General features: G+C 37.2%; 1 protein-coding gene across 5 annotated transcripts in view; it reads right to left on the bottom strand.

Moving 5' to 3' along the window:
- ZFAND6 (zinc finger, AN1-type domain 6) overlaps positions 1-25,972 on the bottom strand; it is a 77,380-nt gene that overhangs the window by 7,375 nt on the left and 44,033 nt on the right. For all 5 annotated transcript variants that reach the window (XM_008581303.1, XM_008581307.1, XM_008581305.1 and 2 more), the window contains 3 exons: positions 9,015-9,185; positions 7,447-7,555; positions 5,973-6,073 (listed from right to left, as the gene is read on the bottom strand). In XM_008581303.1, coding sequence (XP_008579525.1) covers positions 5,973-6,073; positions 7,447-7,555; positions 9,015-9,168 — 364 coding nt within the window. In that variant the 5' untranslated portion in view covers positions 9,169-9,185. The remainder of the gene's footprint in view (positions 1-5,972; positions 6,074-7,446; positions 7,556-9,014; positions 9,186-25,972) is intronic.

Genomic DNA, 25,972 nt, shown 5'->3' with positions numbered 1-25,972 from the left:
TAGGTCACCCTCAAACATAATCTTAATATATCTAATTGGTCTTGACAGTAGATATGATATCTATGTAACATAATATATATCCTTTCGTCAAACAGTCGTGATAAGACTCCTCATTCAAGAATTTGGCTAAGCATTTTGAGGTTGGTGACTATTTCTGCTCACTTCTGTATACCCAGTGCTGATACAGAGCAAGTGCTCAATAGACACTTGTCAAATGAATGCATACTTTTACAAAGAATGATTGGGATAAAACTAATTTCCTCTCTCTGGACCTCATTTTCTTACATGCAAAATGAGGGCGTGAACCAAATGAACTTTAGCCTATTCCTAGCTCAAAGAGGCTACAAAATGAGAAGATTTTAAATATCCAAGAGAAAAATATACTTGTATTAGTAGCAGCATCTAAAAGAAATATGAATCATATTTAATTACATATTTTCCAGCAGCCACATTAAAAAATGAAAACAGGTAAAATTAACATATTATCACTTCAAAATGTAATCAGTATTAAAAGTATTAATTACATATTTTACATTTTGGATGGGTATTAAATCTTCCAAAGCCAATGTATACGTTACACTTACAGTGTAACCAGCACATAAATATGTACTAAAAATCTCATTTTGGACTAGCTACATTTCAAGGGCTCAATAGCCACATGAGGCAATTTGTCACCATAGTGGGGACAAAGCAGCTATATAAATGACATCAGTTTCTGTTAACGGCTATCTGGGGGTAAACAAGTGTTACAATAATCTTCCTAAAACACAACTTTGTGTCATCTTAAAAAAACAAAAGAAAAAGGAAAAAACCTTCAAAATGACTCTCCTCACTGATTAGAACTAAATACTAGAGTACTTCAAAAAGTTCACGGAAAAACAGAATTCAAAGATAATCAAAGATAACAGGAATCTTTCCATGAACTTTTTGAAGTACCCTCATCACTTAGTGATTTTCCATTATTTGGTTCCAAACAACCTTTCCAGGTTTAGTTCCAATATATACTTGTCTGAACCGGTCACTTCAGCAACTGGTCTTCTCACTGTTTCCCAAGTCTTGTGTTTTCCTACCTGAACGCTTTTGTTCTCACAATTTTTCCTCCAGTAAGAACCCTCTTCGTTATCTTTCTTTTTGGGGGCGTGGTGGTAGAGGATGTAATTCACACATCGTAAATTTATTCACCATTTTAAGTGTACAATTCACCCTTTTAATATATTCACAAGGTTGTGAAATCATCGCCATTATCTAAATGGAGAATATTTTAGTCACTCTAAAGCAAAACCCCATACCCATTAGCAATCACTCCCCATCTCCCGGCAATGGCTAATCTTTCTGTATGTATGAACTGGCTTATTCTAGACATTCCATATAAATGGAATCATACAATATGTGGCTTTTTGTATCTCGCTTCTTTCATTTAGCATAATGTTTTCAAGTTTCATCCATGCTGTGGCATGTATCAAAATTTTCTTCTTTTTTGTGGCTGAATAGTATTCCAGTGCATGGATTTACCACAGTCTGTTTAACCAATCATTTGCTGATGGTCACCTGCATTGTTTCCATTTTTTGGCTATTATGAATAATGTTGCTATGAACATTTGTGTACAAGTTTTTGTATGGACACCTGTTTTCAGTTCTTTTGGGAATTAAGATTAAAATTGCTAGGTCATATGGTAATTCCATTTTTTAACGTTTTGAGGAACTGCCAGACTGTTTTTCCAAAGTGTCTATACCATTTTACATTCCTGCCATCAATGTACAGGGCTCCAACTTCGACATCTTTGATAACACTTGTTATTGATTATATCCATCCTAGTGGATGTGAAGTAGTATCTCATCACGGTTTTGAACTGTATTTCTTTAATGACTAATGATGTTGAGTGTCTTTCCATGTGCTTATTGGCAACCTGTATATCTTCTTTGGAGAAATTGATGTAGTTCAATTTATTTTTTCTTTAGTTGCTGTGCTTCAGGTGTGACAGGTAAGAAACTGCTGCCTGATCCAACGTCACAAAAATTTACACCTATTTTCTTTTAAGACTTAAGTTTCATAAGTTTAGCTCTTACATTTACTTAGGTCTGTGTATATGTTAAGAGGCAGGGGTCCAGTTCATTCTTCTGAATGTGGATATGAGGTTGTCCCAGTATATTCCAGTTGTTGAAAAGATTATTTCTTTCCCAGTCAATGACCTTGGCACCCTTGATGAAAATCAACTGCCCATAAATATAAGTGTATTTCTGGACTCTCACTTCTATTCCACTATATGATCTCATGCTTATACTACACAGTCTCAATTATAATAGCTTGTATTGAATTTTGAAATTGAGAATTGTTAATCTTCCAACTTTGATGTTCTTTTTCAAGATTGTTTTGGCTATTCTCACCCACTCTTCAAAGATGTAATCCCTGATTTTTTAACCCATACAGCTTTCCTAAATTAGTCCAAAGGGATTGTTCCCCTCTGACTGCTCTGAACAAATGATTTGACAATTCAACTTTGTATGGAGTCAGGAACCCTCACAGTTGGAAGAATCTGAGAATTCTAGTTCATCCTGCCACCAAATACAGCATTTCCCTGTACATTGTTCCTACAAATAACAGCTGTCCTAAAATGCTTCAGTGATATAGAGCTTACCACCTTAACACAGATTTCATTCTACTGTTGGAAAGCTTCAAAATTCTCTTATTCTATGTCTCCTATAACTCTTAAATCACTTTGGCATTATATAGAATAAAAATACCCTTCGTAGTTTACGAAGACTATTTCACCTCCATTATCTCAATAACTTTTAATACCCTATAAGGTGAACAGGGTTATTATTCTCCTTTAAAAGGAATAAAAATAAGGCTCAGAAAAGTTGAGTTTATAGTCAAGTTATAAAGACAGAACTTCTGAATCTAAATTCCACATTCTTTTTACTATGACCCAAGATCTGAGGGATTAAGAAGTTAACCAAAGGATATTGTTCAATAAGGAAGCCAATCAAGTATGATAGTTTAGAGTACACCACAACTGTTAAAAGTATTTTTTTAAAGCTAGTATTTGTGAACTGGAAATATGACTAACATTCCTAAGTGACAATACAACTAACATTCCTAAGTGAGGTACGGCTACTTTTTAAAATTAAAAAGCATAATCAAATTGGAAACATACTACATTATGCTAAAATTCTTAGTTAAACATGAGAAAAAATTCTTCAGAGCCATGAGGCCAATATGAAAACAGTACCACTCACCTGGTGGCATCCTAACCTAATTATAAGCAGAATACCTGCAGAGAAAAAAGCTGTTGGGAAAACTCTAATAAAAAGCGTTAGGAAATGCTGGCTTAGGCACACATCTGTTACTCATATACCCTCTTCCATCTGGGATGGTCTTCCTATCTAAATAAATTTCTCTTGAGGAAAAGAAGAAAAGATAAGAAAATTTCCCGTGAGGGAAGCACATTCTTCCCTTGAAGGAAGAAAACAGATACTGGGTCAGCTTGCCAAACCAGTTGATCCTACCCTGGGAACTGAGGGGGGCTAGGTGTGTCAACAGGAACACACACATCCACATCCAAGTCCATCAAGTACCACTGTCTAGTGGAAAGAGTACTGGCCTAGAGTCAGGTGACTGGGTTCCAGTTCTAACTCAAATGACCATATAACTGAGTCAAAGAGACGTTTTCTTTTTATCTCTTTTCGTCCATCTATTAAATAGATTTTTAAGTCTCTGAATTTGTTCTTATCAAACAGGGAAATCATAAATGCATGCATGTGTATATATGTGTCAATGATGGGTCTTCAAAAAGTTCATGGAAAGATGCCCATTATCTTTTAACTCCATTTTTCCACAAACTTTTTGAAGTACTCTCGTGTATGTACATATACACATACACATGCAATTTGTATTTGTGTGTTTGTAATAAAAGAAGATATTCTTAATTCAACAATGTAAGTTAAAACATTTTTTGAAACTAGGCTGTTAAAAGAGATTTTACATGTTGAAAATGAACGCTCTTTTAAACTCGGATAAAACTTACACCTGATTTGTCAAAGATTCTACAATGCTGAAATTATGAGTGCAAAGTTTTTAAAGGTACTTAAAAGTTAATACTGGTTGAACCTAAAAATTATTCAAGTCATACATTAAAAAGGAGTCTATAAATTTTTCAAACCCTCTACAATTTCTCCTAATACGGCAGCATGACCACCTTTTGAATTAATATACTCAGGCCTATGTGGAGAAAACTATATTGTTCTCCATATGCCACAAATGGTATAAAAGCACTTATTATGACAGTTCACCAACCCACAACCTTTATTCTTTTGCCAGACTTGTACATTTGCTATTGTATCCTTAAACTTATCTTTACACACTTTTTCACTACCAGCATTCTACAATTTTTTCTATCATTAGGGATAAATAACATCATGATTAGCAGCCTGTTTTCTTCTTTCCTAATGTATCTCGCTCTCTCTCTCTCAAAACTGCTATGCAATCCTTGCTTCTAGAAATTCTCTTTTGGCATCTATGGCCTGAAACTAACCAGGATCTAGATGATTTCTTCCCATTTCTTTCCTGGCTCATCCTCCTGCTTGCTCTTTTGTTTTGAAACTCTAATTTTTCAACCTATGCCAAGGACTTCCAAATCTCAGGCATAATACTGATCACTCCACACATTTAAATGCTACTACCTATAACCTCCAAATCAGCTCTTTCAATTTTGAAATTTGATCACTTCCAACTCACTATATCTAAAATTTGTTTAACTACGTTACCTTTCTCAGCCCCCCTGTTGGAAGCAACCACACCAATGCCATTATGATAAAACTGAAAGTTTTGACACCCTCCTTGTCTTCTTATTTCTTTCCCATGTCCAGTGGATAACTGAATCTTGAGGTTTTTTTCTATTTCTGTTTTTAAAATATCCCTCATCTCTGCCCTTCTTTAAATTTTTCTATTTATCTAAAAAATAAAAATTGTTCACGTAATATTTAAGAATTTATAATACGCTAAGAGGACTAGAATATTTATGCCAGTCACATGGTACAGTCTCTTACTATATAACAAAATCTACACAAATAGACAAATTATGTCAAGCACTTGTTGGGCATGAAATCAAAGCAAGGGGAATTAGCTAGCTTACCTAAATTTAAAATTTAGTAAAATTAAACTAAGACTGCCACATGTATCTGTCACCACCATAGGAACACCACGTACAATGGAAAGTTTCACTGGTCAGGGTATCTTCTCTCCTTAAATCATTCCATAGACAGAATACACATTGCTCATCCTTGGGCTTGGCTTTCCAGAGTATCATTCCTCGATTAACACATTGTTTCCACACACTGGTAGAATGCCAGTATAACTAAGTAAGCAGAGACTATTTAACATTCTCCTAAGTGGCTACCTCTGCACTGTCTCTCTCCACTAAGAAAGCCCTCATACAAATTTTCAAGTCTTTCTAGATTACTTTAATCCACATAATGGAGATATAAAGAGCATAGGCAAGAATGTGAGATACCATGCTGTAAACACAAGTAACTGAATATGACTACTGCACTTTAAGTCACAGATGGGGAAAGAGGAGTGACTGCCAGCCAATTTGTACATAGTCTCTCAGATAATTGAGTCAAAAGACCAGGGAAATGAATTCCCCTCATACCAGCAGCCCCCGTTTGCTTGGAGAGGAAATAGTTTTTAAATTAAACCAGATAAAATAATAAATGATAACAGTATAACACTGTCACATGTTCACTGAATTATATTTTTCAATAAAAGACAAATTTTGAATTTTCCATGTTTATGCAGATGATATAATTATATGTAAGTGGGAACTCGCTACCAACATTTCAGTTAAGTACCTGAGGATATAAAATATTATTTTAAGCAGGCATTTTTTGATACACGTGTTTAGGATAGTATCTGGCCTACAATACTCAAATGTTAAATAAATGACAAAATACATGCTAGTTCATATGCAAACCTTGCAGATCATCTGTTTCAGGTACTGCTTTGTCCACAGATGTACTGTCCACTTGGGAAGATGCTACAGATTCTGATAAAAGTGACTGATTTGATACAGGGCTAGAAAAGCAAAAATATTTTGATTTTAAAAGATGATCTCCACACATAAATATTAACTAATGTGATATAATAACTAAGAGTTCAACATGTCTAGGTAGATCATTAATACAAGAACACAAATATTTCTCTTATAACTCACACATAATCACAGAGCTTGGAAAGTAGTGACAATCTGGACGAGAAGTTTATTGCTTAGAAAACAAAACAAAGAGTGTGTGTCCTTTGTGTATTTCAAGCATCACATGAATTTACTAAATGAAAACTAGTATAAAGATGTGTTCAGATAAAAATGTGTTTAAGGAATCCTCATGCAAAGATGTAAATGATATTCTGGCCTAGTAGACCTGAATATCTCCTATAACGAAATGGAAAAAGGAACTATAGTGTATATACTTGATATATTGGTTCCTAATAGTAGAATAAAAATGAAACAAACATTTCTGTATGCAGGCTTCTAAAAAATGTGACTTCAAAGTTAAAAAGAAAAATATATTGATACAAACAAATATGAATACTACATCATGATATTAAACAAAGAGAACCTACGACAAGACTGTACTTTTTTAAACACAAAATGCTTATGCTTGCAGAATAAGACTTAAATTTAAAGAACTAACTTTACATGCTTCAAAAGGATGCCATGAGTGGGTCAGGATATATTATGAGGAAGAATAAAGGAAAAGATGTTTGAAAGAGAAATCTTTTTTTTTTTTTCCTTTTTGTCTTTTTTTACTGACCAGTAACGGGATCGCAACCCTCGGTGTCACGCCCGTACCGGGGACCGGCAACGGGATCGCAACCCTCGGTGTTGCACCTGCACCGCACTCAGCCAGTGAGTGGGAACCAGTCTCCACATGGGATCCGAACCCTCGGCGGGAGCGCCACCGCACTCCCAAGCGGCGCACTCTCCAGTGCACCACCGGGCCGGCCCTGAAAGAGAAATCTTAAAAGATAGCCCCAATATCCCACAATCTAAAAACAATAAAAAGCTTTTTCTAACTAGCAAAAAATAATCAGACGGATACAATTTTAGACCAGTTAATCCTACAGTTGCTTTACATAGTATTCCTTAATAGAGTTGATCAAAAATAGAATATAAGTATCCCTTATCCAAAATGCCTGGGACCAAAAATGTTTTGGGTTTCGAATTTTTTCAGATTTTGGAATATTTCCATTATACCTACTAGTTGAGCATCTCTAATCCAAAAATCTGAAATCCAAAATGCTCCAGCAACCATTTCCTTTGAGCTCCACATCAGCACTCAAAAAGTTTCAGGTTCTGAAGGATTTTGGATTTGGGGATTAGAGATGCTCAACCTGTATTGTTCATTTTTCATTAGCGTTCCAATTGTAATTCAGAGACTACATCTTACCTTGGCTGCATAGATGAAGATGTAGAGTCTAATGTTGACTGAGCTTCAGGGACACTGCCATCTGTGCACTGAACTGGTAAAGATTCAGACAGACTACTGACAGAAGCTGCTGTAACAGTATCACATTTCATATTAGTGACTCTATACTCTGGGCATTCTAAGATTTTATCTAAAAGAATCAAGATCAATCTTCCACAAAATATAGTATATGAATTTTGTTTTACTATATGTTTGGTTCATTATTTTTAGCTAAAATTTTTCAATAGTTTGCCAATTAAAAAATATGTTAATTTTAACCAAGAAGGAAGCTGTATACAAATTGTATACTAATAACCTAAACTCCTATTTCTCAGAACTGAATATCACCCAAACCCAAATCCTTTAATTCACAAACATATTACAAGTGTTACTGTTCAAATAACACACTTTAAAAAATAATTTATCAGTAAAACTGACAGATTCAGAATTAAAATCTGTGATCAGCACATTACGTTATGTTATTTTCCTTGTACTTCATAAAGCAGACATGTAATGATGATTTAATTTAAAAACGATTTATACTCATTTAATCTTAGCCTTAAAGAAATTTGGAGAAGTTTTAATTAAATGTTTCTAGTTTTGGCTTGAACATGAAACAAAGACAAGAAAGACTTCATACAAAATTTAAAATGAACTAAGTAACAACCTGAGTTTCATTAACCACAAAAATCTATGTATTTAGGCATTAAACTACAAGAGGACTATCCTAGATGAATACTTTTGACACTTTACTTTTGCAAAACTTATACTCAGAATCCACATGATCTTTCTTACACAACTACCTAAACAAAAGACCACCTCAATTTCAGGAAAATCCTTTGACACAAAAAGGCATTAAAAACTCTAGTGAACTGGGGTTTAACATCCCTTACTCTGAGGTAACTGGCTATACCCCGCCTCCTTCCTAATGGAGAAAGCTTTCTCTAAAGTCAGCTGTGGCCACCTACAATCCACTCTTTCCTTCAAAAATTACCTTGGCTGCAAAAGTCACCTGATATAATAGAACCTAGCTCCTCATACAGCCCTCACTTCCTTACCTTACTTTCCAAGATAGCCTTATGTACTTGAGGTGTGCCTTTATTTTAATAAGGTAATAGAGTTCTACAGTATAGCAAGTAAAACTGGAATGGATTTACAGTATTTTCAATGAGTGAATAGACTCTTATTCCTGACTCCCCACCACTAATCATCACAATGTGTAATAAGAAATTTTAATGTAATGTGGTAATGCAAATACCATGTGAGAGCAGAAAAAGGTGTTAAAAAGGTCCTAGGGGGACGGCCCTTGCCTCACTCGGGAGAGTGTGGTGCTGATAACACCAAGGCCACGGGTTCGGATCCCATATAGGGATGGCCGGTTAGCTCACTGGGTGAGCGTGGTGCTGACAACACCAAGTCAAGGGTTAAGATCCCCTTACCGGCCATCTTTAAAAAAAATAAATAAATAAAATAAAAAGGTCCTAGGTACAATGGGCCACACGAGTGTGTTTCAATTATGAATACTGCTGTGTTTTAAGAGAATTACTTACCAGGTGGGCTTATTCTACCATTACTACTATTCTGTCTTTGAAGATGTTCTTTATAGCACACCGAACACATGCCATTTGTACGAGGGTTTCCATAAAATCCGCAGCCAGTGGAACAAAGCATAGGCACTTGGCTGTGATTAGTTTCTTGCGCCATGTTCCTCTGTTGCACACCTGAAATTTATATAGAATTAGCAAAGAACTCATACATAAAACTTCAATCACACACTATCCAAATCTGCTTTATATAATAAAGGAAAAACCCACATACACTCCCCCACCTCAACCACTCTATAGCTGTCCCAAGACCTAGGGCTAAAATTAAGAGAGAAAAAATAAAGACAAAAAAGACACACACTGAACTTTTATCTCCAACCCCACTCTACACGAGCAGGTCTGTACTGGTTCAGAAAGTACAAAGAACTCCTAGAAAAGGTATCTGTTTTGAAGACTTCACACCACCAGAAGATTAAGGAAAACCCATTAAGTCTAATTCAGTTTGGATTTTTCTAGTAATGAGAAACACACATCATAAGTCTTGCTATATGTTACTTTCTAGGCATTTAAACTTTTGTTCGAAGTTCACATGTTAACTTGAATAATTTATTCTGTTTAAAAAGCATTTAAAATAATATCAACTCTGCTGAAGATATGAAAAACTGGGCAGAATGCTGGTGAAATAAGAAATTGGGGGCCGGCCCGGTGGCGCACTGCTACAGTGCGCCGCTTGAGAGTGCGGCGGCGCTCCCGCCGAGGGTTTGGATCCCACATACAGACCGGTTCCCGTTCACTGGCTGAGCGAGGTGCAGGCGCAACAACGAGGGTTGCGATCCGTTGCCGGTCACGAAAAAAGACAAAAAAGGAAAAAAAAAAAAAAAAAAGAAATTGGTTCAATCTTTCTGGAAGAAGATATCCAAGGATGGCAAAGCTAATGGTTATTTATTTTTCCTGATTTGTACCTATTCTGTACTTTTAAAATTCTCTAAAATGAAGATACTACTTGCCTAATGGGGAATTTTTCAATATTCAAAATTTAAAAACTAAAAACTAATAGGACAGAAGCCTCAGTCAAAAGGCAAGTGATCCTGGTACTAAGCAAGTGTTTGGGAACCACAGGAAGTCAATAATCAATTACAGCAGATGGAAGAACCCCATGTGCCATTTCTCCCATAAAGCAACTGGTTCTTTGGCATGAATAACATGACAGAAGGTAGTAACAGGCTCTTTCTTATTAAAAAACAACAATCTCCTAAATGAAGATTACTGCAAAATGGGTGTATGTGTATTTCAGATGCACCTATGTTCAAAGATCATGAAGAATGAGACTAACAACCAAAGGAGCAAAATGCTTTGCTACTGAAATTTTCTTGAATTCATAAAAACCAAAGGAAAGCTTACTATTACCAGATTTTTCTTCATCTAAATTATTTGAAAAGACTATTAAGGAGTGAGGAGGATTTAATGCAAATTTCAGAGCCAAGAGGAATAACTTGACTGGATTACAAAACAAAGCAGCAAGGTTAACATTTGCCTTTAAAAAATAACCTGAAACTGCTGGATATTTAGACCTTTAGGCTAGAAATACAATTTGGGATTTTTTTTTTTGTCCTTTTTGTGACCGGCCGCACCGCGCTCAGCCAGTGAGCGCATCACGCTCAGCCAGTGAGCGCATCGCACTGGCCATCCCTATATAGGATCCGAACCCGCGGCGGGAGCACTGCTGCGCTCCCAGCGCCGCACTCTCCCGAGTGCACCACGGGCTCAGCCCCTACAATTTGGTATTTTGACAAGCATCTTTCTATTCCATACGACAGTTTTTCAGAATCCAATCTTTGCCACCCAGCTTTAAATATATACTACTTCACATCCCTCCCTCTCCTGTAGCCTCGTACATATCAAATTAAAACATAATAATGATGGCATAGAAAAGCTAATGTCAAATATTTTGTTTATTTTTTGCCTATATTCATGAGTGATATTGGTGTGTAGCTTTGAAAAAAAAAAAAAATGTTTGGGCTGGCCCCGTGGCTCACTCGGGAGAGTGCTGTGCTGATAGCACCGAGGCTGCGGGTTCGGATATAGGGATGGCCGGTGCGGTATGCTCACTGGCTCAGTGTGGTGCAGACGACACCGAGCCAGGGGTTACAATCCCCTTACCGGTCCAAAAAAAAAAAAAAAAAAAAAATATATATATATATATATATATATATAAAATGTTTGTCTGGTTTTGTTATTACGGGTAATCGCTCAAGGTCATGTAGCTAATTAATAAGTGATAGAGCCAAGTGAGATCCAATCCAGACAACTTTGTGTGTGGCTCCACCAAAGTCCACATTCTAAGCCAGCAGTTCTCGAAGTGTGGTCCATGGACCCCTACAGAGATCAAAACTGTTTTTAGGATAACACTAAGGAGTTACTTGCCTTTTTCGCCATATAGGCATGAGCACACTAGTGGTGCAAAAGCAGTGGTGGATAAAACAGCTGGAGCCTTATCAATGAGCCAAATCAAAGCAGTAGCACCAAATTGTATTTGCAGTCATATTCTTCATTCCTATGCTCTTGACCCTGAACACACATCTTGTTACGTTTTGTGTGACAAACTGGGAAGCACACACAAAGCACTCCTGCTGCACAGAGAAGTATAATGACTAAAGAAAAAGAATTTGTGCAACTGTTCGAGTTATGAGCTGACCAAGTTACCTTTTTCAAGGGACATGTTTTTTTATTTGAAAGAATGACTCATAAACTGGTTACTTATACTAGAGTATATGACAGACATTTTCTTAAAAATGACTGAGGTGCACCTGTCACTTCAAACAACTAATAGTATTCACTACCAAGGACAGCATTCAAGCATTCAAACGAAAAAAGGTTTGACAAGCATCTTCCAATATTTTGAGAGTTTATGATTGGTTGATACTGTATTGACATCTGAAAGATCTTCAGAAGTCAGTGAACCAATATTTTCCAAGTGACCAATGTATGATGGTACAAAATTATTCATAAACAAAAAATTTATTCAAACTGAACGACCAAAGAATTTCAACATAACAGGACAAAGAAGTTTTGTATGGTTTCAGGTGCCACACTGCAACTATCCTTTAAGAAACTACCAGTTGTCATATTTTGATGTAATAGCAAAGAAGAACAACCTCTATCATCTGAAAAGTTTATTAAAATATCCTTCCCGTTCTAACTACATATGAACCCAGATTTTCTTTATAACATTGTAACAGTTTGAACACAGAGGCAACTATGAGAATCTTGCTTTTAAGCCAGACCCTAGAGAGATGTACAAAAATGTGTTAATAATTCCACTCTTCTCACTAAAGGGGTGGGGGTGGATATTTTTCATAAAATATTTTTAAATGAATTAGTAATTATTTAAAATTTTTTCTCAGGTTTAATTTGTAATATGATAAATATCATTAAATATAACCCTCATAAACAAAAGCTCTTCATAGTCGTCAATAATTTTAGAGAATGTAAAGGTCCTGAAACCAAAAATTTTGAGAATCCACTGCTGTAAAATTTGCATTCCCAATACAGGTAGCAGCACATTAAGAAGGCAAACACTGATTCTTTGGGGGAAGGGGGCACCAAAAAAACCCTTACTCTTCATGTATAAAACACAGATATACATATAATACATAAGCAGATAAACAGTATATCTGTGGAGTTAAAACTTTATGGAGGTCAAGGCCACTGGGGAAAAAAAATCCAGAAAGGCTCCGGGGGTGGGTAATAGAGAAAAAAGATTGAGAAACACTGGTCTAAACCACCAACTATGCTATGCTGCCTATTAATGACATTAAAATGATATAAGATAGAAATTAAAGGAAATTTCCCCACTGATACTTTCAGTATATGGCTTACAATCACAAATACCCAGAATAGATATTCTATTTCTATAAAAATTCAAACAGTCACAGATTAAAAAGTACAATATGACCACCAAGAATTTATATCACAATACTTGCTTCAAAACAATAAGATTAAAATTAAAAAACATGTAACACTAGCAGTTTTCCCAAGCCAAACTGCCCTGCACAGCAGCAAATTAACAATGATTTTTGTAACTCAAGAGGCACAAAGGATTTCACAGGTTATTTAAAAAAAAAAAAGAAGAACCAACTTTATTTAGTCCTCTTTAGGCCACAAAATATATCTTTACATGAAGATTCAAAAATAAAAAAAAACCATAAAAGGGTAACTTAGTTTATCTGAATGTAGAATGGCATAGATGGGGTAGCTATGTAGAAACTGGAAGTCCTGCCTCCCCTTGCTACTGTACATTTTTGGTAAGTCAACAATGTGTAGGGCACATCAGCCTGGCATTCAAACGGATCAGGGAGGAAAAGAGACAAGGGAGAAGAATGAGAAGGCAGAACAATTCCTTAATTGCTGGACTGTAAGATCATAAGGGCACAAATCCAAGGACATGAAGAGTGAGATTACTCTACCAGACATAAACAGAAAAACTGATTAGCATGGTACAATAAACAAAAGTCTACGAATTGGACAAAATTCATCAAATGTGAGTTCTAACTTCATAACATTCATAATCAAACCCCAACCCATTACTCCCTCTAGCCTTTAGACAGTACTCCACAGTTATTCAAAGTTTATCATGGATCAGGAACTGTTTTTACTGTTTTATTTATATCTCATTTAGTCCTCTTAAGAATGCTACAACGTTGGTGCTATTGAGATCTCCATTTTAAAAATGAAGAAAATGGTACTCAAAAAGACTGAGTAACTTGCCAAAAGACACATATATAGTAAGCAACTAAGTCAATGTCTTTTTATTCATCTACAAAATGAAGAGAATGACTGTCAAAAGCCCATCATATCCCTACAAACCTATAATTTTGTGAGCATTCATTAACTCTTATTATTTTCACTTAAAGATTAATTTAAAACTTCATTTATTTGATCTTAAGATATCATGCAGTTTTAATTGGCTGATATCAACCACACTCTTAAGAAAATATTTTTCCTTTGTCTGTTTACCTATGAACTTCTTATCAGCATAAAAAACTCAAGATTAAATATTTTAATACTCCAAAGAAAATTCATTACCAATTATTAAAATTCTGACAAAAGAACAGCAATAAATGAATGCAACATAAACTCTGTTATAATGGTAAATACATGTCTATTAAACCTATTTGCCTTTGCTTCATTCCCTAAAGTCAGCAAGTTCAAATAATTTTCATTTTGAAATGCCTCATGCTTTTATTTTCCATTCCAATTGTGAATGCCATAGCTTCACACTTGGGTTATTTTAACAGTTTTTCATTTCAGGCCCAAAGGCCTAGGGAGACATAATGGTCTTAGGGAACAGGCCTGAGGTGCCCTCCATGGGCTCGCTGCCCAGGGCCTCCTTGGGAAGCTGCTTCCAGCACCAGCACCCCAGCTGCTCTGGCTATTCCACCAGTGGCTAAATTGGGCCCAGGTGTGGCTGGACCCGCAGCTTTGAAAATACAAGCCAGAAGCCTTGGCGGCACCCCATGCGGTGGTAGGTCTGTAGGCTCACAGAATGCCAGAGTTCTGAAGGCTTGGGAGGCTCCACTCCAATTTCAAAGGATGTACAGAAAAAAGTCTGGGAACCCAGGAAGAGATCTTTCGCATGGGCAGAATCACCGCAGACAGGGTTTGCTACAGCAATGCCAAGCAGAAACATGGGGTCAGAGTTGCAGCATAGAAACCCTAACAGCGCCATGCGTAGTGGAGCCGTGAGAGTGGGACCACCAGAGAGCCCAGACTTGTGGAGCTATCACAGTGGAATGCCAGCCTGTGAGAGCTAAAGCATCAATTGAGACCAGAAAACGCATAGAAGCAGAGCTATACCTGAAGACTTGGGGACCGAACCCCTACACCAGCATGCAGAGGACGTGGAACATGGACTCAGGGTACATGATTCACCAGCTCTGAGATTTAATGCCTGCCCTGCTGAGTTTCATTCTTGTTTGGTCTATTTCTTTCTTTTGGTCTATTTCTCCCTTTTGGAATGGGAATATGTACCCTACCCTATGTTTGTCCCACGATTGTATCTTGGAAGTAGGCAACTTGTTTTGAATTTCACAGATGGGACTTTGAACTTTGGAATTTTGAGTTGAAACAAATTAAGATTTTGAAGATGAAATGAATGTATTCACATGTGAAAAGGACATGAGTTTTGAGGGGACAGATACGGAATGTAGTGGATTGAAAATGTTCTCCCAAAACTCACTGCAGCTTGAATTGTGTCCCCCAAGTTTTATGTATTAGAAACTTGGCCCCCACTGTGACTGTTAAGAGGGTGGGAAATCCTATTATGGTAATTGAAAGGTGGAACCTTGAAGAGGTGATTGGATTGTAGGACCCTGCAGTAGTGAAAGGATTAAAAATGGTCTGAGGACTTTAAGAGGACAGTCTGTCTGTCTGTCTGTCTGTCTCTGCTTCCACCATCTTGCAATGTGAGACCCCTGGGTCACTGTTGCTACCACCAGATGGACTTTGGACTTCCCAGGCTCAGACACTGTAAGCAGTAAATTTTGTTTTCTTTATAAATCACTCAGTTTCAAGTATTTTGATATAAGCAACAGAAACAGACTAATACAGAAAACTGTTTTATTGCACTTCCCGATCCATTTATTTAAATTCTCCTAAAACACCCAGTTCTCATCGTACTAGTTGTGTTTTCATTATTGTATAATAATCACCCCATTTGAATTCCTGTACATTTGGATTCCTGTACCGGCCAGCCACCAAAAAAATAAAAAAATAAACTGACCCACAGAGGAGTACTCAACCTAGCATTCACACTGTACATAATTTACCCCAGCCAGCCTAATCTCTCTGGAAAGTACACTATGTGAAAAAAAGAATGGGCTTGGAGTCAGGTCTGTAGTAGTCTGAATCCCAGCATTGCCATTTAATTACCTGTAAGAGCTTGAACATGGTTACCAAACTTCCCTGGTTTCATATCTCTAAGAGGGTACTTATATCATCTATCTAACCAGATTAAATAATACAAATAGAAAGTATCTAAATAGTGCCTAGCACATAGTAGAAGCTCAGTAACGCTCTTACTTTACTTTTTCTAAAAGTAGAGGATCCTCTGTTCCCATCTGTTTCAAACAAATCATGCTCATTACTGGAAACAAGATTCTAGTTCATATTGTTCCTTCCTTAGTAAATGCTGTAAGAATCTTATTTCAGGACATCATCTTAAATTCTATTTCTTCTGAGCCCATTTCTGCCCACCTCAACACTTTATTGCTAAAGAAGTTGCCTGAACCACCCTCTTGGAGCACTTAATCTTACTAATACACAAGTCCCTCATTGGTACACAATTCATTTCCCAGGCACATTGTAAGTTTCTTTTTCAAATCCCCTTTATGCCTAATATGAATTCCACAAAATATTTTGTGGAATAAACATATTTCATTATTGTTAAAAGTATCCGTCAGGCAAAAAATGATTATTTTCCATTGAAAGGGGAGAAAAAAGATTGATGAAAAATGTTTCACACTGCAGTACTCTTAATTTATATACTGAAAGTTATTCAGCAAGAACGACCAGTAATCTAAGGCAGTTATCAAAAGCATACACACTTCTTTCATTTCATTGTTTTTCTTCCGTCTCCTGAAGTAAATAGGGAGAAAATTTAATTTATAATAATGAGTTAGTCCAGAGAAGTTGCAAACTGGCAAACATGAGTTAAATCTGACTCTCAGCCATGTATGGTTTGCCAGTACACATTAATTTTTTTTAAACTAGTTGTTAGCATTCAAAAATTGGGGAATGTCACATAAAAATTCCAGATTTCTCTAGCTTCTCTTGAAAAACAGGAAGACCTGACAACAGTGGACTAAGGTTCTTAAAATTAAAACCCATCAGCTAGGGCCCTTTTAGGTGGGGCCTGTGCTCTCCAATTTAACACTATCTTCACTTTTAGTTACCACTAGGGTAACACCTATGACTTTTTCAATTTGGAATCTTTACTATTAATTTCAAGAGAAGAAAAAAATACACATAACATGTTGAGTTACGTAAGAATACACATTAAAATTTGAACTAGCACTGAAGCACAAAGTGGTAAGATAAACCCCTCCCACCCCCTGCCTTTTTAAAAAATCACTGAGAAACTAACCACTCAGAATTGACTATTTCTCCTTGCAATTGCATCAAATGGAGATCCCCAAAGAGAGCAAAGTACAATTTATGGTACATCCTACTATAACATTTTTGTTTTTGTAATAATAATTGATCAAAAGAGGAATAACCTGACATAGGTGCTTAAGATTAGTATTTCCTGGTGGCATAAGGTAATTCCTCTGAGAATTCTGAGCATTAAGATCTCCAACTATCATATGGGCAATATAGATTTTGGGCAGGAGGGGGAGGGTATGGGGCAAGAACCTTTGCAGAGATGACAAAACATCCAGGAAAGCTCATAGAGCAAATAGATCACAAAGTATGACTTGATACAAAACACTTGGGAAGAATGCTACTCACTCTGATAAAAATATAGGGATTTTGGATTAGGGTTGCTACTGTACTAAGGATGCTTGGTAGTTATCTCTCTGTATAGGAGTCCCTAGAGTTCCCTATGTCAGGTTGCCTTTCCTGCTGTTGCTTGGGCTGAAAGACAAAAAGGTAAGACTCTTGCTAACATGAGGATAACATCATTGGGGATGATACATATTCTTTCCCAGAAAATAATTAATCCATCATTTCTAACATACTAGGCTATATAAACATGAGACCCTAAGGTTAATTCTAATATATACAAACTTCATTTTCCCAGTTATTGCTATAAAGTTTCCACTGACTGGCAGGATAAATCTCACCAAAAGAAGCCACCATATTGTTTGCAGCTGAAGACAGCTTTTAGAAAAACTGATTGGCATTCCTATCTTAGCTCTCACTTACTGCATTATGACCAACAATGTTTAAATCAGGGGTTGGCAAATTTTTCTGTAAATGACCAGTCAGTAAATATTTGAGGCTTTGCAGGCCACACTGTCTCTGTTACAACTATGAACTCTACTGCTGCCATGCAAAAGCAGCCATAGACAATATATAAACAAAGGACTGTGGCTGTCTTCCAATAAAGCTATACCACCCATGTCCATCTAGATGTACATTTCACAGAATTGTCACATCACAAAATGTTACTCTTTTGATTTTTTTCTCCCCATTAAAAAATGTAAAAACCATTCTCAGCTCATGAGCTGAACAAAAATAGGTGATGAGCCAAACCCTGGATTAAATAAGCAAACAACTTTAGTGTAATTATCACTACAGATGTTGGGAGAAGGCTAGGGAGACATGGGACTGAAACATAAGTACTATTAACTGCAGGATTCTCTAATCCAAAACTGAATGTAAATTTTAAGTATTATATGTTCTTGTTAAGCCTCATGTGTCTTAGTTTATATTTCATCCAAATCTGTACCCCCAGATGCGGCTTATATGGAGAGTTATAGCTATGAGGAGATAAATCTGTGGTGTCAATAATTGTAAATCATCCAATAAATGAAACTGAATGATATCTGTAGTCCTGAAACTAACAATTTTTGTCTGCCGAGTATGTTTTCCTTCTTCACCCTTTTAAAGTAACAGAACTCCCCCCCCCCCCCCCCAGAAAGACCATTTCATTTGCTTTGGGTACTGCTGGTGGTCATCTTTACCAAAATGCAGAAAGAACTTGAATGAGAATTAAAACAAAAGGATAGGGGCCGGCCCGGTGGAGCAGTGCTACAGTGCGCCGCTTGAGAGTGCAGCGGCGCTCCTGCCGAGGGTTCGGATCCCACATATAGACCGGTTCCCGCTCACTGGCTGAGCGAGGGGCGGGCGCAGCACCGAGGGTTGCGATCCCATTGCCGGTCCGGGTCCGGTACGGGCGCGACACTGAGAGTTGCGGTCCGTTGCCGGACACGAAAAAAGACAAAAAGGAAAAGGAAAAAAAAAAAAAAGGATAAGCAAAGTCAAAATGGGTAGACAGAGCAGAGCCAAGGCAGAGATGGGTCGATGTCCTGCATCTACCTTGCTGATGTCAGCTCCTCTCCTCAGACTCCCCAGTCATGTGAGACAAAATTCTGGTTTTGTTTTAGTTTGATTTGGGTGGTTGTCACTTGCAACCCAAAGTCCTTTAAAATATTAGAATCAAGTACTAAATATTGCTTTACTAAAACTCTCAAACCTAAGAGAGTAATCAATGTAAATCAAAATGAAAGATATTCCATTAATTCAATCAAAAGACATCCTATAGTAAAGAAACCTATAAAAGAAATCAACTATTCCCACTTATTTTTTTAACATGTAACAAGTATACAACTCCTAAGTGTAAAATTTAAATTTTCACAAATTGAACACAACTGTGTAACTAGCACCCACATCAAGAAACAGAACATACCCCAAAAGCTTCCTCATGCCTTTTTCCAGAATGTATGAGCATTCTGGTTATTCCCCATCTCACCAATACTTAGTATTGTCAGCTATACTGGGCTGAATGGTGGCCCCAAAGACATGTCCACATTCTAATCCCTGGGACCTGTGAATACTATGTTACAGCAAAAGATGTGATTAAGTTAAGGACCTTGAGAATATCTTATCCTGGATTATCTAGGTGGGCTCTAAATGCAATCACATGTATCCTTAAGAGGCAAAGAAGTTCTGAGATAGACGCCATCTTAATTTTGGATTTCTGGAATCATCAGAGAATAAATTTCTTTGTCTTTAAGCCACCCTGTTTATATTAATTTATGGCAGCCCTAAGAAATCAATATATCTGCCTTTCTATTTTAAACATTCTTGTGGGTATGTAGTGATACCTCATTGCAGTCTTATAAATTTCACTGCCATTAATCTGTGCACATCTGCATATGCTTATTAGTCATTTGGGTGTGCTCTTCTGTTAAGTGTGTTTAAGTTTTTTGTGCCTTTTTCTGTTGGACTGTTTGCTTTTTGCTTATTATGTCTTCCCCTCTGTAGCTTATCTTTTCCACTTTTAGTGCTGTCTTAAACCAAAATTCACCTTGATTTGAATTCTGTTAATTTTCCCCTATAGTTAGGTGCCTACTCCAAGGTCATGAAGGTGTTTTATATTTTTGTTCTAAACTTTATTATTTTACCTTTCACATTTTGATGTGAAAACCTGCAGGTTTCTTTCTTTTTTTTTTTTGGTATGGAATGAAGTAGGGTTAAGATTCATGTTTTTCTCCATATGGATATCCAATTAACCCAAAACCATTTACTGAAAAAACCATCTTTCTCTACTACACTGCAGACTCAATTTCATGCATACAACAGGTACAATGCATGTATGGGTCTTTTCCTAAGCTCAGGATTCTGTTCCACTGGTCTATTTGTCTACCCTGTTTTAAATTACTATAGTTTTTGGGTACCTGATAACAGCTTAGGTTCAGATATCTGGTATGTTTTATTCTTCAAGACCGAGTTGGCTATTCTTGGCTTTTGTATTTCCATACAATTTTAGATTCAGTCTCTCAATTTCTACTTAAAAAAAATCCCCAAACCAAAAAACAACCTGATAGGATTTTGATTGGAATTGTGTTGACTCTACAGATGTACATGCAATGTATATCCTTCAATTTATTTAGGTCTATTTTGAGTCTCCAATGTTTTACAGTATTCAGTGAAGAGTTCTTGAATATCCCTTATTAGATATTCCTAGGTATTTGATCTGTTTAAAATCTACTATAAATCTTATTTTTTTTTTTTTTTCTTTTTGTCTTTTTTCGTGACCGGCAACGGATTGCAACCCTCAGTGTCGCGCCCGTACTGGACCGGGACCGGCAACGGGATCGCAACCCTCGGTGTTGCCCCCGCTCCTCGCTCAGCCAGTGAGCGGCCGGTCTGCATGTGGGATCCGAACCCTCGGCGGGAGCGCCGCTGCGCTTTTGTCTTTTTTCATGTCCGGCAACAGATCGCAACCCTCAGTGTTGCGCCCGTACCGGACCGGGACCGGCAACGGGATCGCAACCCTCGGTGTTGCCCCCGCTCCTCGCTCAGCCAGTGAGCGGCCGGTCTGCATGTGGGATCCGAACCCTCGGCGGGAGCGCCGCTGCGCTTCCCAAGCGGCGCACTGTAGCAGTGCGCCACCGGGCCGGCCCTATAAATCTTATTTTAAAATCTCAATTTTATTTGTTTGTTGCCAGCCTGCAAAGTGGCCCCCAATGATTTTCCAAGCTTCCTGGTATCCAGGCCTTGTGCAGTCCCCTCCCACATTGTGTAAGTGTTGGTCTGGGCGATCAACAGAATAGCATGAAAGTGACAGTATGCCACTTCCAAGTTTAGGTCACAAGAGACATTGTGGCTTCTGCCTTGCTTTGTCTCTAGGTAACTCAGTCTGGGGAAGCTGGCTGCCGTGTCATAAAGAAAAGCCCACGTGGTGAGTAGCTGAAGCCTCTGGCCAGCAGCTGTATGACTGAAATTGGAAGCAGATCCCTCACCTTCATCAAGTCACTGGATGACTACTGCTTTGGATGGCATATGGACTGCAACCTCATGACAGACCCTGAGCCAAAATCATACAGCCAAGACTCTTCCATATTCCCAACAGAAACTGTGTTAAGATAATAGATGTTCACTGTCTTAAGCCACTAAATTTTGGGGTACTTTGTTATGTAGCAATTGATAGCTAATACAGTTACAGGTATTTATGAGGGTACTTCAAAAAGTTCATGGAAAAATGGAATTAAAAATACAAATCTTCTCAAGAAATTTTGTACTTAAAAAAAAAATTATAGAATGAAACTCAGATCCAAGAACTTTTTTTTTTTTTTGTCCTTTTTGTGACTGGCTGCACCGGGCTCAGCCAGTGAGTGCACCAGCCATCCCTATATAGGATCCAAACCCGTGGCGGGAGCACTGCTGCGCTCCCAGCACCGCACTCTCCCGAGTGCGCCACGGGCTCGGCCCCAAGAACTTTTTGAAGACACCTCATGTCTCCCTGCATCTGTTCTTGCCCTTCTATAGTCTATTTTCAAAACAGCAGCCAGTGATTCTGTCAAAATCTAAACCAAATCACACATCTTGCTTACTCAAAATCTTTCAAGAGTTTACCAGTTCAGCAAAGAGTAAAGCCAAACTCCTTACCATCATGACTTAAAGGCTCTTCATGATCTGGTCCCATACATGACCTCTTCTATTCCTCCCCTGATCACATACATTGCCAGGCATGCTGGTATGTTCTTGTCTCAAGGCCTTTGTACCTGCTATTCCTCCTACTCTCCAGAAATCCTTATGCTTAGGATCCTTTACCTCCTTTAGGTCTTTGCTCAAATGTCAGCTTTTCAGGGAGACCTTCCCTTACCACCCTATTTAAAATTGTCCCCAGAATCTTTTATAACCTTTTCCAGTTTTATTTTTCTTCAATGCCCTTATCCTAATATTATTTTACTATTAAACTTATTTTGTCTTCCCTCTACTAAAATGTCACCTCCATAATAGCAGGTATTTTGCCCATTTTGTTCACTGATGCTTAAAATAATGCTTGGCAAACAGTACACATTCAGTATTTGTTGAACGTAGGAATGAAACTGCCCTGCCACCTTGCCAGCACACTGCCACTAGCAGCCAAGTATCTATCCCAAGGCAAGAAACTAGAAAGGCTCATTTTAAAGAAATTAAATTTGCTGTTTAAGGAGAGATCTAAGTCTGCCATCAGGGTCTACTACATACGGTTGTGCAATCTGTGCACTAAACAAAGACGCTGGCCTCATGCTCCAAGCTTTGGGGCATCTTTACCAATTCAGTTTACTCAGAAAGGAGTATGTTTAGCAATCTAATTTAACACACCAAACAGTAATTTAATGAGTAAAATTAAGTTGTAGCCAATTTTATCTTCTCAAACTGACCTAGGTTCCATATCGCAATACCTTAAAGAATTGGATAGTTTTTACCTGCATAAGGTTGGGGAAAACCCACTCAAATTTTCCCACTGGCTTCCACACTGACAGACACACATTCACTTTTCTTCTCAAAAAGACTAGCATAAAATAAGATCTGTATTCAAGGGTACTTCAAAAAGTTCATGTTAAGATCCATATTATCTTTCAATTTTAATTTTCAACAAACTTTTTTATTCCCTCCTCTTTGACCTTAAAGCTTATAATTCAACCACACAGACCTTTGCACTTCCCCTCTCCACCCCAACCCTTTTAAAGTAATCTCTTCTCCCCCTCAAGTCAAATCTCCAATTTTGTTTCCAGTATTTATAAATGAATGCCTCTCTCTAATTTCTTCAGTTTAACATGGTCATTCTCTAAATTTAAATCTCCTCTTCTGTTTCCTTAAAACTCTGCACAATACTTTTTATACAAATAACTGGTTTGCCATTTATTTCACAATATTTATATAGTGCTTTATGTGCCAAGCACTGTTCTAAGTACTTTATAAATACCAACTCCTTTCATCTTCATAATGATCCTATGAAGTAGGCCCTACCACCATCTTCATCTCATAGATAAGGAAACTGAGACACAGAGAGGTTAATTAAGTAAATTGTTCAAGGTCACACAGCTAGTAAGTGGTGGAGCTAGGATTCAATCTAAGCAGTTGGGCTAGAGCCCATTCTCTAAACCAGTAGTTCCCAAAGCTTTCAGTGGATCCTTGAGATCCTTCCAGAGATCCAGGAGGGCAAAACTATTTTCATAATAACAAGAACTTGTTATTCGCCTTGTCCCATGTTAACATTTGTATTCGTGTAATAAAAGCAGTGGATGGTAAAACACTGGAGCTTGAGCATTAATCAAGGCAGCTACACCAAACTGTACTAGTAGCCATTAAATTCATCACTACCATACTCTCAACAGTAAAACAAACAAACAAAACCCCCAAAAAACACCACCAAAAAAACCTGTTTCACTTACAATTTTTTTTTTTTTTTTTGGTGTCTGGCTGGTACAGGGATCAAACCCTGAACCTTGGTGTTATCAGTACCATCCTCAAATCAACTGGGCTAAGAGGCCAGCCCACTAATATTCTTGATGAAACAATAAAATTATTAATTATATGAAATTTTGATACTGATTACACTGCACTGCATTCTTCTTTGATCTATTCTAGGGTACTGTACCAGAGTAAAGCTTTCCTCATTCTAGTTTCCTCTTCACATACCACAAATTGAAGTTTACCCTTAATCAGAATCTGGGCACAAAGCTCCTAATCACTCTCCCATTTCAGGAAAAAAGCCTACTGAGGAAGAAGATACCTATACAAATTCAGAAGAAAAGAACTGTAAGCTACTCATAATGATCATTATAATCCTTCAATATGAATTAAAATATGAATAAAGAGCAAATAATAAGTCTGCAAGGACAGAGAGCCTATAACATAGAAGAGAAAAACCAAATGAAACACAGAGAACAGTTATTTAGTTTTTTCAGAGCTGTATTCCTAACACTCCAGATTAGGGTTGGCAAACATCTCAGCTCCACCCAGTAGTGAAAAAGAAGCCACAGACAATATGAAATATGAATATTGGCTGTGTTCCAATAAAACTTATTAACAGCAAGAAACAACTAAAATGTATTTGGTCAGTGGGCCACAGTTTGCCAATTCCCACTCTAGATCAACGTCAGGCACATAGGAGGTACTCAAATATACACTGGATAAATAAATGAATGATTTTAAAACTATTTCAGTAAGAAATATTATCAGGAAAGATACAGCAAAATTCGATGACTATAAAACAGTTTTACTTTCTTTTGTCATATCTTATTTGTCTGCTTATCACTCCACTAAGGTACTATAAAAGTCAGAAGTTTATGACACATGGTTCTGTTCTCAAGGATCAATGTAGGTACCAGCACAGAAATATTAATGTCTGATTTTCATGTATCTGCACAGACATCACACCTGGCCCCAAAATTACAACTCTATCAGCCACAAAAACACAAAAGGCTAAGAAGCACCAAAACGATAAAGTTTTAAAATATATCACTCTAACTTCATAGAGTTATTAAAAAAAAAAGGATGCCCAAAATGACTGCAAGATATTCCACAAAATGATTTCTTTTTTAGTTAAAATCTCTCTGGGGAGATGAATAACAACTGTATCATGAAAAGAGGCAAAACTAAATCATTGTAAAACTACTGTTATATTCATAGGGACAACATGATGTGCAGTAAAGAATAGTGAATGGCCAGCTGCCAAAAAAAAAAAAAGTTGAAAAGAGCAGAAGACCAACAATCAAAGTTGGTACTGATTTGCCACTTCCTGCTTAGGTAAGTGATCAGTCTCAAGTTCCTCATATGAAGACAGGTGTGATAACTGTCCTTTCTAATTCACAGGATTTTGAGGAGGATCAAATGGGACAGTGATTATGAAAACACTTTACAACACACAAACAGTAATATAAAGCTCAGTTCAGAATTGGGTAGTTTATTTAAGTCAAGTATCTGTAGTTCATCTTGACAGGGAGAGTTGCAAACTGCTAGGTATTTAAAGTAGCTGCAATCATACATTCAAGATTCCTCATTTACCCAGAGCTCACAGAGGGCAGGTACATACATAAAAGGCCTCCTTGCCACATTGACAATATCTCTGAATATGCCTCACTTCCACCAGAGACCATACTACTTTCTTGATTAAAAGTGTGAGAATGTTTTTTACCATCCTCTTCTCAAAAGTTTATAAAATCATGCATAAGTTATTCTGGATAACTGCAAATAAATCATCCTAGAATGGGAAGAAGGGCTTAACAAACGCTGTTTACTAAATACTACCATTTTTAATATACCTCACATTGTTCTGAAAATAATTCAAGCTGGCTTTAAAAGTGCATGCTGTGTGACAACACCAAAAGTAAGCAAAAATGGTCAGTCCAAGGGAAAACTGCAGAAAAAATAAGAAATCAGAAATATTAATAATAAACAAAACACATGCCTGTAAGGGCATAGAAACCATTCATTTGGCAGATGCCCCATAGAAACCATTCATT

The sequence above is a fragment of the Galeopterus variegatus genome, unplaced genomic scaffold (genome assembly GCF_000696425.1).
Source record: "Galeopterus variegatus unplaced genomic scaffold, G_variegatus-3.0.2 Scaffold2321, whole genome shotgun sequence".
Taxonomy (NCBI): Eukaryota; Metazoa; Chordata; class Mammalia; order Dermoptera; family Cynocephalidae; genus Galeopterus; species Galeopterus variegatus.
The sequence above is the reverse complement of the archived record's forward strand: the minus strand, read 5'-3'. Positions and strand labels throughout refer to the sequence as shown.